This window comes from Ostrinia furnacalis, unplaced genomic scaffold (assembly GCF_004193835.3).
Source record: "Ostrinia furnacalis isolate ACB-3 unplaced genomic scaffold, ASM419383v2 OfSCF2162, whole genome shotgun sequence".
Classification (NCBI taxonomy): domain Eukaryota; kingdom Metazoa; phylum Arthropoda; class Insecta; order Lepidoptera; family Crambidae; genus Ostrinia; species Ostrinia furnacalis.
Window position 1 is genome coordinate 48,343 of NW_021132401.1, and position 16,180 is coordinate 64,522.

The window sequence follows — 16,180 nt, forward strand, 5'->3', positions numbered from 1 at the left end:
CTACACACACCTCTATGTAACTCGGCGGGCGGTCCGTTAACCGGCGGCGGCGTGGTAGGCGCGGGCGATGCTTTCCATGTTGCCTGGTTGGTAGCGGCCTGTATCCAGCGTCTTCCTGCTACCTTTTTAAAGTCGTCGGTCCACCTTGTGGGTGGACGTCCCACACTGCGTTTTCCGGTACGCGGCCTCCACTCCATCACTACACAATATACCTCTATGTAACTCGGCGAGCGGCCCGTTAACCGGCGGCGGCGTGGTAGGCGCGGGCGGCGGCGCGTCCGGCGTGCGAGGCGACGCGTCGTGCGCCGAACTCTGCGTCTCCCACGAGTCGTCTGAACCCGAACCGTCTGAGCCCCAGAGCTCGCCGTCCTCGGAATCGTATTCGCCGACCTGTCAAGAATATTCAACTTCAATTTTAAGGATCGTTTTCTGAAAGGACGCATCAAATCAATCAAAAATATTATATAGTCAGCGTCAAATAGTTTGTGGCCAAAAAGTTCGCAACGCGTCTTTATTACAATTAGAATTAAGGTTGTGTTAACCGCCTCTATGGTCTAGTGGTAAGACCACCTGCTTCAGACGCAGTGGTGCCGGGTTCGATTCCCATTGGGGGCAGACTTCTGTTCGGTTTGGTTGGTGGTAGGGCTTGTTCTAAGTCTGTCGGGCTAGCTACCACCATCTTATTTAAGTCTGTCCCCATAACAACAATGTTAACAGCATTATTGTGTTCCGGCAGTTAGAGGTAAAATAGCCAGTTCAGGCCGAAGGTGAAGCTCGCTTCCACATTCGGCCTGATCGTCACTAACCATCAGGTGAGAAACAGGCCAAGAGCTTCCTCGTTGTGGATAAAAAAAACACCTTTTTGGTCACTTAGGGTGTCACGAACTATTTGACGCTGACTGTACTTAGAACTAGATTCAAGGTTAAGAGCGTTTACGTCTAGCGTGGCATGTCAAGTTTAGGTAATTTCGATGCTAGTTTTATTCACACTAAAATAATTATGACTGTGTGCGTGTTCTCACGCTCTATAGTCAAATCAAAATACTTTGATCCACCATCGTAAAAGTATGCCAGGCTGTCAAGTGACAGCTCAAGGAAACTATAAAATCTTCAAATCTTCCAACACCGACTCCATAATTATAAATAATGGTATACATTAGTCCTAATCANCACACACACACACACACACATACATAGTGAGCAGCAAGCATAACATAAAAGCCACATGTAAAATTAAATTTAAGTAATTACAATGTCTCCAGAGGAATCACTGTTCTCTAAGATACAGGATCTATCCTAGTTTAGAGGACAGGGGCATGCCATTCTACCGACTTGTACCTACTGTACTAAAATACTTATGTATTAAGTTCTGTTAACACTGTCTGTTCTGTTAACACTGTTAGTTAGGGGTTAGAGGGGGAAGGGGGCTTTTTCCTTCAGTAATCAAGTTTCAAACCAAGGTTAAGGTTCATCATCATCATCATCATCATGTCAGCCATAGGACGTCCACTGCTGAACATAGGCCTCCCCCAATGCTTTCCACGTTGATCGATTGGTAGCGGCCTGCATCCAGCGCTTCCCTGCTACCTTTACGATGTCGTCGGTCAACCTTGTAGGTGGACGTCCCACGCTGCGCATTCCGGTACGCGGCCTCCATTTCAGAACATTGCTGCCCCATCGGCCGTCAGTTCTGCGCACTATGTGCCCTGCCCATTGCCACTTCAGCTTGCTAATCCGTCGGGCTATGTCAGCGACTTTAGTTCCGTCGGGCTATGAAGTTTAGGTTAAGGTTACTACGAGTATAATATCGGCTAATAGCCCACAGGGTAATGGCTTGATCCGTGATCATTGATAGTAAGCGCATCAATAAAGCCATTCATTAGGTAACATTTGTTAATAAACACTTTTTATAAACTGTTCATAAACAATGTTTCATCATCTCTGTAAACAGTTTATAAACAGTCCATAAACATAGGTGATGAAACATTGTTTATGATACATGTTGCTGTGCTCTCCGCTATGAGTGGAGAGCAAGTTTCAGAAACCTGTGTTTATGGTAAACTTGTTTCACACTAGTCATAAACAGTTTATCAACAAATGTTGCCTAATGAATACATGGCTTAAGATTTCTACCATGTGTCTGATTAGGAAACATATTTATGCTTATTTCCTCAGGATTCAGAACTTAGCCTAGCCAGGAACAGTACAAAAAGCGCGATTACAAAACTCATAATAACACTGGAATAATGATTTACTCAAAATAATATTAACTCCATCGTGTTCTGGGATAAAGCGGGCACAGTAATACCGGTACGAACCACGACAAAGCTAACCGCAGCAGCGAATGGGAAATGCAGACCCCGCTCGCCAGTTTCCATTGGAATTCACTTCATTTGTCAATCAGCTGCAATTAATTAGAGTACGTTTAAAAAGGTCGCATCGCTTTATGTTTATACTAGCGGCCGCCCGCGTTTTACCCCCTTCATCTATCTTACGCGGTTTAGATTTTTTCATACAAATGTTTTTTCCCGTGGGAATTTTGCAATATCCTGTTGGAACTAAGCTTTAAGTTTACTAAGGTACCTGCATGCCAAATTTCAAGCGTCTAACTTAAGCGGTTTAGATTTTTCGTACAAAAGGATTTTCCCGCTAATTTCCGTTCCCGTGGGAATTCCTAAGTATACTATAACCTGCCCAGGAGTATGAAGAATAATTGTAACAAGTTTCGTTAAAATCCGTCGAGTAGTTTTTGTTTCTATAAGGAACATACAGACAGGCAGATAAAAATTTTACTGATTGCATTTTTGGCATCAGTATCGATCACTAATCACCCCCTGATAGTTATTTTGAAAATATATTTCATGTACAGAATTGACCTCTCTACAGATTTGTTATAAGTATAGACTTGTGATGCAACCAACAGAAGGGTTAAGCCCTTTGAGTTATTATGATAAAATGCTTTTGTCAATTACCCGAATATTCCAGCTCCAGGTACCCGGAGTGGAGGTATGCACCAATGTATTTTGTATTTATCTTTATTTCGATCGAAGAGATAGTTAAAATGTCAATAGGGATGTTTCCTGGGTAAAAAAGCAATAGTTTTAATTAGTCCGTCAGTTAGCTTATCAAAGACTACTTTTGTACGTATGGAAATAGTTGTCCGGTCAGCCGCCCATTCAACCAAGACCTATATCATAAAATTATCAGACTGCGCGTAGTAGAGGGATAAAACTACATGCTATGTATATCAGAACTTACATTAGTAATAATACAATTAAATGTCTAATATCTCATCTTAAGAGTATGAATAATGTGTATCAGTGGAAGGATAGGAAAAAGAATGGAACACCTATAAGGTAGCATGAAGGACCAACCCTATAACTATTAGGGGAGGCAGAATGTTCAGCAATGGATAACCTGTGGCTGAAATGATGATGAAATGAAAAAAAATATATAAAAAAATGCATATAACATGTTTTGTGTTCAGTTGAAGCTTATAATAAGCTCGTGACAGCTTTTCCAGTCAAAGTTTTTAAGTTTGACTGAATATGCTGTCAAGTCTAATTAATAACTTACCTATTTAAATGAAAAGTTTGGTTTCTCGAAGAACTAACTTTATCCAAACTATAAAGATACGAGTAAAACTATACGCGTGCTAGGTAACTAGCTCAGTGTATATAAAATTAGTTAACATACTTTGCGTACTTTCTAGGACCTGTCGCTTGTGTCAAATAAACTGACTAGTTATCGCGTTATTATGTTACATAGTAGTAAGTATCTGAAATTAAAGAAGCAGTAAACTGGCAATTAGTAAAGAAGATACATTTTGTTTCCATGGATTTCTTGATTGCATTTTTTTATGCAAGACAAGGCAGGTATTTGACCGCAATCGCACCTGGTGTTAAGTGAGATGCAGTCTAGGATGGTACATATCTGCCCTGTAAGTGCCTATTCACTCTCTCCTTGAAAAATAATTTTCAGGTATCAATAAAAGTTTGACGAAGGATTACAGCACAATTTTACATCTACGAGTAAGTAGAGCAATAAATAATGATGCACATTAAAATAAATACTTATCGTAACTTCACACAAGATTGCATTTAATAATTAAAACATCAGTAACCAGTCCAGACTGTGGAACTGATTCTTCCGTAATAAAACAAAATAACATTTCAAATAATACAGTGATCACTCGAGTGAAAATGTCTGCTATAAAATTTAATCATGATAAGTAGTGTTTATTCCGGAAAATCGTTGTCTTGAATAATTTCTTCGACGTTTAATGTCTTACTTTAAAGTTTTTTTAATCAAAGCTACAAATTATTGTACTAGGTATTTCTGTTATTAATGAAAACAGGCAATTATCAACTAGAACAGATCGTTTTTAATTAATTGTATCCAAGTGATTAACAAACTGTGGACTGGATAATAATTGTGTGCACGAACAAACATTAAACTTACAATAAAGTTAGTCGTCACGAGCTACTTCATCGATATCAGTAATGACAAGTAATTGTAATTAAATAAAGTATTATTGTTCTATGTCAAGATTTTTGCCATTCTTTACGTAATTCTTGAGAACTTTAAAAAGACTAAATTTCTGAGAAGCTTTGACATTCGACAGTTCAGCCTTTCATCAAACAAGTTCATGGAAACGTGGTTACATTTGATTAGAAGAACATTACATTAATATTAGGTCCTTACCTATGAAATTAGCATTTTGTATAGAGAATTGGAAAAGGAAAGTGTGTTTTTCTATATATTTAAGGAACCACAAATCTGAATTTTATGAAAATTGGTTTGTAAATTGAAACAACATTCAGTTACAGGATATTGTAAGAATAAAAATTTGACATTAAAATGATACGTAAAGAAGAACGGTCATCTGTGACCCAGGCCCGACAGAAACGAGACATACCTCAGTTTTTTTGTCATGTCTTAATTAGTTAAATTATATATTTTTTATATTCGAAATCTATGTATAACACCCAAATATTACCCTTTGTTTTTGTTCAGGCGTTATACAAAAACTAATACAAAATGCCTATTTATCACTAAAATTGGTAAATGTATGTACCTAAATGTCTATTACAGCTGCTATTGAATGTATCTAGGTGACCTGGAGATACAGCCTGGATTATACAGGGTGGAAACGAGAAGTTACAAAATCCAAAAATTCAATGTTACCAGCTTCCATAATCTGTAACCTATTATTGGTACCATTTGAAAGAGCTCGTGAAGCACTTTCAGAATCAGTAACTAGTTTTTCGATATCTTGTATAGTTTAGAAATAATCGAGTGAGATCACTTATCGTTCCATATGTATAACCACCCTGTATAATCCGGCTGTATCTCCAGGTCACCTAGATACATTCCATAGCAGCTGTAATAGACATTTAGGTACATACATTTACCAATTTTGGTGATAAATAGGCATTTTGTATTAGTTTTTGTATAACGCCTAAACAAAAACAAAGGGTAATATTTTGGTGTTATACATGGATTTCGAATATAAAAAATATATAATTTAACTAATTAAGACATGACAAAAAAACTGAGGTATGTCTCGTTTCTGTCGGGTCTGGGTTTTTTTTGTATGGGGCGTGACCGTTCTTCTTTAAGTTCTTGATGCCAAATTAAAAAAAAAACGATGATCATGGCTATAATAGGAAAGGAAATACATACTAATGTATTGAAGAAAAAAACGCAAATTTCATAGGTAAGGACCTAATATAAACACTAAGAATCCTTTTTAATGAAGTTAAAAATATGTTTACGAAATTACTTTTACTCATTCATTTTAATTATTTATTTTATTTGGTATATCAGTTGAAATTTAACAATTTAACACATGAAGTAGTTCATACATTGCAACTAGGTACTCTTATTTATAAATTAGTTTCGAAGTGGTGTTGTTAATTAAACAAAATAATTGTTAACTATGACAAATAAAGCTCGTAACTAGTTTCATTAAACAGGTAACGAACAATCTCTCATAACTTTTTTGTATGATAACAAATATGCAAATATGGACGCTTGTTCTGTCCTGTTGTTCACTATATACTTTGTGAGGAAAAGTAGGCAGTCCAATATTAGCCTGCGGTCTCAACCTCCTTTGTAAAAGTATTTTAAAAGGTAACACGAACTTCTGTTGGAAACTTGGCCATCGCATGAAAACACGTGTAAATTAAATTATTTAGTGCGATGGCCAAGTCAATAATTTATGTAAAACGTTAAAGATTTCCTGGCCTGGACTTGGTATTACATGGATCTCACAACTTTTTACCGTAGAACAACTGAGTTGCGAGACTTGGTTTTTTTGACAAGTATTGTTTTTGATGGGATCGTTTTTTCTTTCTTTCAAAGATTAGTTCTTAAGCCCTCATAACTTTATTCTCGTTAACACCTTAGAGAATTGGGCGTGACTGAAAACCAGTGTTGCAAGGATCTCTCCTTGCAACGTAGAATGAGCCAGGTCCAATTGCCTTCGGTGTACCTTATGTATTTGCAAGACCCAACTTCCTGTATAATTATGGTTCGGAGGAAATAAATACATTTTTATTTATTTAACTTGGTGGTTCATGTTGTAGTGGGTGTCCCAGTAATTCATCCAATGGGGTATGCCGAAGTACCTACTGGCGTGCATCGCAATACATTAGTGGATTGCACCCACCTCGATCAGAAAATGGCGCTTCACTTTATATTATTAAGAAAGAAAGCTAAGGGCAGGTCTTATCGGTGACCAGTAAAATATAAGCATAATAAAACGGGGGGTTGTAGGGTTGCCAGATTTTTAGGTAAAAAAAACGACCCATATTTACAAAATTTTATTGGGCTCTAGCACTGGCACAACCATTAGTGTAGGTACTCCTATGTCGCGACACTACGAGATGCACAAAGGGTCGAACTCGAGTTTAGCGAAACTTTGGTACAGGGGGGTCAATGACCTTTTTTGCATGTGGTAGGAGTGCGTGTCACCACTGCAAACATTGGCGGGCGATCGTGGCACCGTTAAAAGGTTGCCATGGGGGTTGCACCGCACTCGGTCACCATCGATTACACCAATATCCATGCTAATTGGGGAGCAATTAATTCTGTCTGGCCAACACCATGGGATTTAATTTAGGATCCACGTTGCATAATGAATTTACCAAGCTCAGTGTTTCGTGCAGTTTGCGACTACGTTCGGTGCAACGCGGCCTATACGTCAAACGAGTAATTGACATCTACTCGTACGTAACTGCTCTCTCTACTCTGCTACATATTAACAATTTGATTAAAAATTTACAATTTGTTGGATTTAAACACATTGTTGGTCAAATCAATTATTATTATCGAGTTAATTCTCATTTTAAGTAAGTACAGTACAGTTTAACATACAAGTGCGGTACATTTTAAGATAAAAAACAACTTTTCAATACACTTTCCACATACTTTTGAACCGTTCCGCGAATTTTCGGTTCACCAGTTCCATTTCTGGACAAATCATTCAAATAAAAGAAGATTTAACAATTTGATCTTTTCCAATCTGGATGATTTTGGGGAGGAACGGCCCATGGCATAATTTATTGCAAAGATTAGTTCCTTGCTAATCTAATCCCTAAACTAATCACTATAGCATTGGTTCCCAAACTTATTTGAGACGCGCCCCCTTTCGATCATACAAAAAATTCCGCGCCCCCTTCCTCCAGTCAAGATTATTTATTGGTCGTATCGAGCAGTCTGGAATGCATTCTCTCAGCGATCGCAGGTTTCTTACAAATGGCCCGCGCCCCCCTTTAAAGGTCTTTGCGCCCCCACTTTGGGAACCAATGCACTATAGAAAATGAAATCTAGATTATTTAAAGGCTATAATAATTAATGTTGTGCACGCATTTAATAAATGCATGGGTGTTGTTTTCAAGGTTGCGCTGTAAAAGAGCTAACGATTGAAATTGTACGCGTTTGACGTCACTTCGGTGCACTTTTTATTAAAGACAAATTAATTAAACGAATGTAACAAATATTAGACACGCAACACAAGCTTTGCTATTACTGACAATGAAAAATTGTAATGAGAATTAAAGTTTGAATTTTTTGTAGTCCAAGTTTCGGTTATAGATTTTAAGTTTTGTAATTATAGGCCAGTAGAATTAAACACAAAAATTGATTAAATCGGAAATAATTCGTACAAAAGATTTGATTGCTTTAATGGCTTCATTGNTCTTAAGTATAGAATGTATTTACCTTGTATAGATCCTGCGGCCAGCACATGCTTGTGTGGCCATCAACCCACCACACTTTGACGCGACCCGTTGGGAAATTGTCAATGACCTGAAACAAATAAATAAATCAATGACATTTTTCATTATCGATTTGACCTTGTGATGTCTTACGTCAGCAAAAATGCTATGCGACGATACATGACGCAACACAATCTTACACGATGCACTTTATGTTCAAATTAGCGTCTCACTCTAGTACACAGAGCACAACCGTCTTTAATTTGGTTTTCCTAAATAAATGAATAAAAATAAATATTAAAAACAAAGGCAAATGGAGGATGGAAATATTCACATGTATATTACTTGATAGCAAACCAAAGAAAAATAAGGTATTTTATACCAAAACAGCCCAATATTCAATATTAATAACAATACGACCGGGTAATTTTCTGTGTAATTTTTAGTTAAGTTTTTTTTAATATTTAATTTTGGGTCATTGAACCGTCACACCATGGCACAGAGGCACCCGCTGAAAGCCAGTGTCGAGACACGCGTACACACGCGGACAGAAATAGTAAATATTCACACAACAGACAGAAAATTACTTCCAGCATCAGGAAAGTTTTCAGTCAAATACCTAGTCAAATAATAAAAAGAAACTACCTGTCCAGCGGTACATTGCGCGTCCTCGCCGGTGAAGTTGGCGACGCGGATGACGACGGTGCCGGGCCGGTATTGGAAGTCCGGGTGGTCTTTCAGATCGTACACACTCATCTCACTCTCGTACAACATTTGGGGGCTGCGGATTGAAAGGTCATATAAATTAAGTTACTAACATTGCATATTGCGATCGCTTATTTCTTGAAGGTAAAGCTGACAAAGATAGTAAAGACATAAGAGGACGATAACTAGCGTCGATATTATCAATACGCACGAATTTTTTGGTTCAGCAGGAATTATAGATTTCAGTGAGATTTTATAGGACTTGCACTGCTAAATATAGACCACTTCTAATGATTTCCTTGGTTGGAAGTGACATTCAGCGCTTTCCTGCAACCTTCATTTGTCAACATCCAACGCTGCGCTTGCTAGTAAATGGCTTCCATTCCAGAACCTTGCTGCCTCTCACCGTCAGTTCTAGTTGCTGTGCCCTGCTCATTGTCACTTAAGCTAGTTAATCAGCCAGTTTATCTATGTATCAGCGGCGTACTTAAACGCCGTCAGTCTATCTAAGGAACCTTGCTGCCCCATCGTCAGTTCTCGTTGCTGTACCCTGCTCATTGCCACATCAGCTGTCTAGTCCGCTCATCATCTATCTATCTATGTATTACATAGTTCTTGCAACTCACGAAGGCGAATGAGCTTTACTTGTGTGTACGTGTACGTACATGTACATATCGATAGTGTAATGCCTGTCAAACTTTTGAAAAACTAACAGTAGCGAGCCACCACACTTGTAAAGCTCACTCGCCTTCGTGTATTGCAACAACTATACGGTATGGTATACTCACACGGGCTCGTCGGCGCTGGTGTATGTCCGGTACCAGTGCACGATGGCGGTGCGGCCGTGGTGGTCCACACGTTGCACCACTCCGTACTCTCTGTGCTTGAGCTGGGGAGAGACCATAGCTTTGAGTCCATTTATGAGCCAATTCAAACTCACAAAACTCGTTTTAACCAGTACCCTTCACGTCCCAGTAACCCTTGCACTGCTTCGGGGCAATAAATGGGCTACATGCTGATAGATTTTAAGTTTAGGTCTAAACAAAAATATTTTGCTTAAAGCTAGCTCAGGGTTTCGTCCGTATCGATCAGTTTTTTATAGCACCTCTGCCTGCCACAACAATATTTTTTTATGCACAACAAAGCAGATTGACCGCAATCGCACCTAATGTTAAGTGAGATCATTCTAGGATGGTACATATCTGCCCTGCAAGTGATTATTCACTTTCGCCTTGAAAAGGCCCGGATCATAGTGTCCAGGAAAGACAGCAGCAGGCAGCGAATTCCAGTCTCTAGCTGTTCGCATTATGATAAGAGTTTTCGAAACGCTTAGTTCGAGCTGGTGGAATGAACAACAATATTTAGTACCTGTTGGTTTTCTTCGCAGTTGGCGGCGCCGCTGACGACGAAGTCTCCAGGGAAGCACTCCTGCCCGTCCAGGTGGTGAATCGGATACAGTTGGGTCGAAGGAATGCCCATTTCTATGGTGCCGTCCTGGGGAAAAGTAAAAAAAAAATGCTGATTAATTTATAATTGTTATCGTATCGTCGTCAGAAGAAGTGATTCTTATTGTGCCAAGAAGGGGAAATGTACTTTTATCACAAAGCATCGCTTGTATAATATGTTGGCTCAGATTTAGGATTGCGAGATTAAAGTTTCGATCACGTCAGAATAATAAGTGGTAGTATTCCACAAAGACGTCTAGTTCGCTGTTCGGTGAGATGATGATGCCGGTGAATCGGTGAATTCAGGACTAGGCTATATTGGACAGGAGGAGAGATACTTCGTTGCCAGCGTTACGTTCGCCCCGCTTGCAGAGTTACGAGGCAGCGGGTAAAGCCTGGTCTACGTGCTCACGGACCAGGCTTTAGTAGCCAGTAGCGCTGTGACTGTAAGTAGACAGCTGTGTAACGATGTGAGGCTGCAATATGCGCTTCAAGCGCTTGAACCGCTGCAACTGTCTCTACGTGGTGTGCAGCGTCTCCACCACGACGCGGTCGCCGGCGCGCGGCGGGGCACAGTCCGCTTCAAGCGCTTGCCGCGCTGCAAGCGTAAGCCTGGTCCGTGAGCACGTAGAATCCCGTCCAATGACCCCAAGCTGCCCATCCTTGTCGCTCGCACGTAATTATGTTGCTGTCGCGCTCGCACACTCACTGCGGGCGCGCGTCGCACAGTCGCGACAGCAATATAACTACGCGCGAGCGATAAGGATGGGTAGCTTGGGGTCATTGGACAAATTTCTACGTTCTCACGGACCAGGCTTTAGTTGGCTTGGTCCAATGACCACAAGCTACCCATCCTTATCGCTCGCGCGTAATTATATTGCTGTGGCGACTGTGCGACGCGCGCCCGCAGTGAGTGTGCGAGCGCGACAGCAACAGCTAGCAGCAACGGCTGCGCTGTAGCCTCACCTGCCACACGACGTTGGCGCGCGACGTGGTGTGTAGCGTCTCAACCACGACGCGGTCGCCGGCGCGCGGCGGGGGCGCGGGGGGCGCGCGGCGCACGGTCCGCTTCAAGCGCTTGCCGCGTAACAAGCGCACCGCTAGCTGAGGGGAGCGCTTGCCGCGTTGGGACGCGGCGGAGGAGCAGCGGGATGACCATGTGGCACCGCTGTGAGATGACGAGATGATTTTATAGTCGATTTTAACCCTTTTGTCTAGCTCGTAAGGCTTGGTTTCCTCCTACGCTGATGGCTGTTGCTTATTTCCGCCGAGTATTCAAATATACAGTGTATCATTCATAAATTCTGTTTATGAATGAATATAATCTTCACTACATAGAAAGCCAGACTTCTATCACAGATTCAATTTAGTTCCTTGGTTAGATTAGACCAGTTTAAAGCCCACGACTTTTTAGGAAACGTTGGACCCTCATATCAAAGTTTCGCTATAAAAACGTGGAATACAGTTCTAAGCAAGATACAAATTAGAGATTCTACCGAAAGTCAAAAACGTGTTTATTACATTTGTTAACGCACAAAATATCCAGTGGATTTATACTGCTAACTTGATGTAAACATTATTAAGTTATCTTAATACACTCGGCATCAAATAAATCGCACCTCCCGCGACAAGCACTTATCAAACGTATGCATCCCCACTTCCCACCAACGTTGGTACCATTTGAAAGCCTAGTTCTAAACTTCATTTCATTAAAGGAAAGGTTTTTACCCCAAAAATGTGTCTTTACAAGGATCCAGAGACACTTCTTCAAAAAATAGGTAGTTACGCTATAGCCATTTTTTATGACTATAAAACTGTTAAGTTGGGATTAATCGCTATCCATATGTTAAAGAGGACACGTGAGATCTTTATTTGGTTTTATAACCATAAAAATTGGTCTAATTGATCCCAGAGGTGAGCCCAAAGTGAGGTCTATTTTCAAGTCACATTTATGGTATATGTTAATAATTTATTTAGAAATGAAATGTATTTTTCTTTAAGGATATTTATTGGGCTTTCAAATAACACCAATATTGTCGGGGTACCATAATTGTGTCAGAAGAAAATCTTTAAAGTTCGCGTCGCGGAAGGTGCGGTTTATTTGATGTTGAGTGTAGTTTTGTTTACGCATTTCCCATAAATTACCATACATGTAAATAACTTTAATCTTACTTAATCAATTGTATCATTGTTTATCAAGCTATTTATTTAATTAGTCTTCATTCGTTCCCGAAATAGTTTATTGAACAAGCTTAGAATAACACTTTAAGGTCAAGTACAAACTTAGCGACAAGGTCGAAAGACAATGGCGCGTGTAAGAGAAATAAGATTAACTACGTGCGACTGCAAAACATTTTATGATATTATATTGATAAAATACAAGTGGCACGAGTGAAAGTTTTTAATATTAGTAGTAGAAGCAAAAATATTGATTATTAAAGATATTTTTTGTCAGTAATTCAATGCAGATGTGTCATATTAAGTCACGTTAATTACTTAACAGGAACAATATTTTAAATCTTTTATGAAAAGAGACAGCAGATTTATTCACTACACACGCCATATTGTGGCGACCATAGCCCGAAAGACGTAGCGTGGGTAGGCCTCTCACTATGGACCGACGATTTAGTGAAGGTCGCGGAAAGCACCTGGATGCGAGTAGTGCAGGACCGGTCGTTATAGAAATTCTTAGCGGAGGGCTTTGTCCAGATCAGAAGTGGACGTCATTTGGATGAAAAGAATTAGCCTAGCCGCAGACTATAGACTTTCTGTCAGCCGTTTATCAGTATGGGCGCGTCTTCGTGGATGAAACCAGAGTAAATACAAATGAGTAGGTCATCTTCATAGAAACGCACCGAGCGCGGTTTGTATGTGAGCGCGCCAATATACGTATGCGGCGCGCACGCACACACTGACAAAATTCGGAGCAACCACGACTGGCTCCCCGCTAAAGGACAATGTTCGTTCTCCATACATTGTTCGCCGTTAGATCAACAGTGCCGAAATAATACTTTCTAGGTTCTAAATGACACAAATCTTTATGTAAGAACAATTATTCCTGGCGGACCAATTCTATAAACTTATTGATAGCAATATTGTTATCATAACCTCTTACTTACTAGTATTGTATTATATTATTTTATGCACATCGATTTGGGAGATGTTCTGTATTGTAGTTGTCGCAGCCAAATTGTATTATAATATTGGACGGGTTTTGGAAATAGCTCGGCGTTCCACTTTTATGATTTACTTACTTACATTTTGCACGTAAATAAATAACATGAATCCTATGTTTACTTTCCACTCTTGACATTTAACACGTGACTTACCAAACTAACTATCTCCATGGTTACCGTCTTAGTCTATGCATGACTAGGGATTGAACAACTTTTAATTGAATATTATTAACAATTCTCGATAATTATTATCGATTGAAAAATATTCGGTATTTGAATCGAAAGATATATTCAATTTTATCAATATCAAAATATTCAATTTTAATAATAAAATAAATATTATTTACTACCACCTATGAAATGTTCTAAAAATTGCCTGGAGCGCTCCCCCAATCCTGGGTTTTCCCTTTCCAAGCTGAGAGGATATCATTTTGGTTCTATCGATACATTATAAAGGTACTTAATATTTGAAATGTATTACCAATTATTGTTATAAGCATTTTGAGCGAATAAAACTTTCAATTCTATTAGAACTTTAGACATTTCTCTCACTTTAAGCGGCATTGGATTTTTCATCGAATTTTGAAACTGTAACAGATATATTAAAGATGATCCCATATTGTTGTCATTGTCTATATCAGTGTTATGATCACAATTCTTTTTATTTTATTCATGACCTTCGACCAGTTGGACACATTAGATAGCTTCTTGTAGTATCGTGCAATATATTTTTAACTTTTAATTAAAATCTAGTCATACTGTAGCAATTTGGACGATTTATTTTATTTACAAGATCGGTATCTTATTGTCTATGATGACCGCAGTCAACATCACTATTACATGGATTCCTAACAATGAAGTACGGCATTGCCTTGTGCCGATTTTACATAGATTTTATCGACACAAATTATGGAACTTCATAGGATATGGAGCAGGCCACGCCCTAAAATGTCCGGATGTCGTCATAGTATTATGGAATACATATAAAATACTTTTATTATTTCATTTTTTAATCCTCAAGTGTCCGTTACAATCTAATTAATATTTAAGTATTCAAAAAGTAAGAGATTAATTTTGATACTTTACTGCTGTGCCCAGGAATCTAAGGCGGTTTCTGACAATGTCCTTTTGTCAGTGTGTGCGTGCGCGCCGCATACTCATTTTGTATTTACTCTGATGAAACGATCTAGTCACTGACCTGTCAGTGTCACTGCCATCGCTGCTGGTATTCTCCCAGTTGTCGGAGTCATCATCATTGAGAGCCACCTCCGACTTGCTGTCGCCGTTTAACAGCGAACTGTCTTCGCGGTTCGGCTCCGGACTGGAAGATATTGCGAGTTAGTTTATGTTGACGATCTTTTGTTTTAGGCCCAGAACAGACGGTGAAACGCAACTGCAACTGCTAGTTACTTTTGAGTTGCATCTAAGTTTCTGCCATAGCGTCCGTTGAGACCACACATGACGCGACCAGTTTGAAACTTTCAGTTTTAGTTTCATTCATAAGAATCATCACAAAGTTGCAGTTTCGTTGCAGTTGCGTTTCACCGTCTGTTCTGGGCTTTAGTTAACACAAGCAAAGGAGCTGTTTTTGGAAATAGGCGTCTCTAATGCAGTAGACAATAAAGGCTTGCTTTACAATTAATGCAATAATTGAGTATATGAATGCGGTTTTATTCCAAATTATAGGTTTTAGTAAACCTCTTGGGACAGCAATTAATTTTTCATTTTGGTCATTTTGAACAAGAACCTAAAATGGAACAATTACTGAATGTATTTCAAGCTGTCCTCAAGTTACCCAATAGAATTAAACTGAAAGCATCGGAAGCTCTAACTAATCAGCTGATCGTGTCAAGTCCAGTCACGCTGTTAAGAGAAGTGGTTACAATCGAGGCCACCTGATGCCGAACTCATTCAAGCCCAATATATGACATCAGTCACGCTATTAAGAGACAAGTGGTTGCAATTGAGACCACTTAGATCCTAATCGTTTTAAGTAACCCATTATCTAATCGTAAGCTCTAGCTGATCAGCAGATGGTGGAAAATTCAGTCACGCTGTTAAGAGAAGTGGTTACAATCGAGGCCACCTGATGCCGAAGTCATTCTAGCCTAGAGATGGGTAAGTGCTAATAATCCGATTAATAGCAATTGGCTAGTAACGGATTAAAAGTAGTTATTAGCCATAAATAGCCAATAATAGCCGATTTCAGATGGTAACCCTGCTATTAATGTTATACTAATGATTAAACATATCCCTTCATAGTTTACAAATTTAGCACATGAAATTTGGAAGGGACGNCTATTCTAGCCCAATATATGACATTATAATTAAATTGCTAGCTCAAGCTGATCAGCTGATCGTGGCAAGTCCAGTCGCGCTAATAAGAAAAGTGGTTACAATTGAGACAACTCAGATCCTAATCGTTTTAAGTAACCCATTATCTAACAAAATCGCAAGCTCTAGCTGATCAGCAGATGGTGAGAAATTCAGTCACGCTATTAAGAGAAGTGGTTACAATCGAGGCCACCTGATGCCGGAATCATTCTAGCCCAATATATGACATCATAATTAAATTGCTAGCTCTAGCTGATCGGCTAATCGTGGCAAGTCCAGTCGCTCTAATAAGAGAAGT

The 16,180-nt window shown here is 39.4% G+C and overlaps 1 protein-coding gene across 3 annotated transcripts in view; it reads right to left on the bottom strand.

Annotated features, from left to right (window-relative positions):
* Window positions 1-16,180, bottom strand: part of LOC114354770 ((E3-independent) E2 ubiquitin-conjugating enzyme) — a 51,027-nt gene that overhangs the window by 26,332 nt on the left and 8,515 nt on the right. For all 3 annotated transcript variants that reach the window (XM_028307327.1, XM_028307325.1, XM_028307326.1), the window contains exons 8-14: window positions 14,747-14,869; window positions 11,339-11,540; window positions 10,296-10,421; window positions 9,716-9,816; window positions 8,868-9,003; window positions 8,227-8,313; window positions 213-390 (exon numbers count right to left, since the gene is read on the bottom strand). In XM_028307327.1, coding sequence (XP_028163128.1) covers window positions 213-390; window positions 8,227-8,313; window positions 8,868-9,003; window positions 9,716-9,816; window positions 10,296-10,421; window positions 11,339-11,540; window positions 14,747-14,869 — 953 coding nt within the window. The remainder of the gene's footprint in view (window positions 1-212; window positions 391-8,226; window positions 8,314-8,867; window positions 9,004-9,715; window positions 9,817-10,295; window positions 10,422-11,338; window positions 11,541-14,746; window positions 14,870-16,180) is intronic.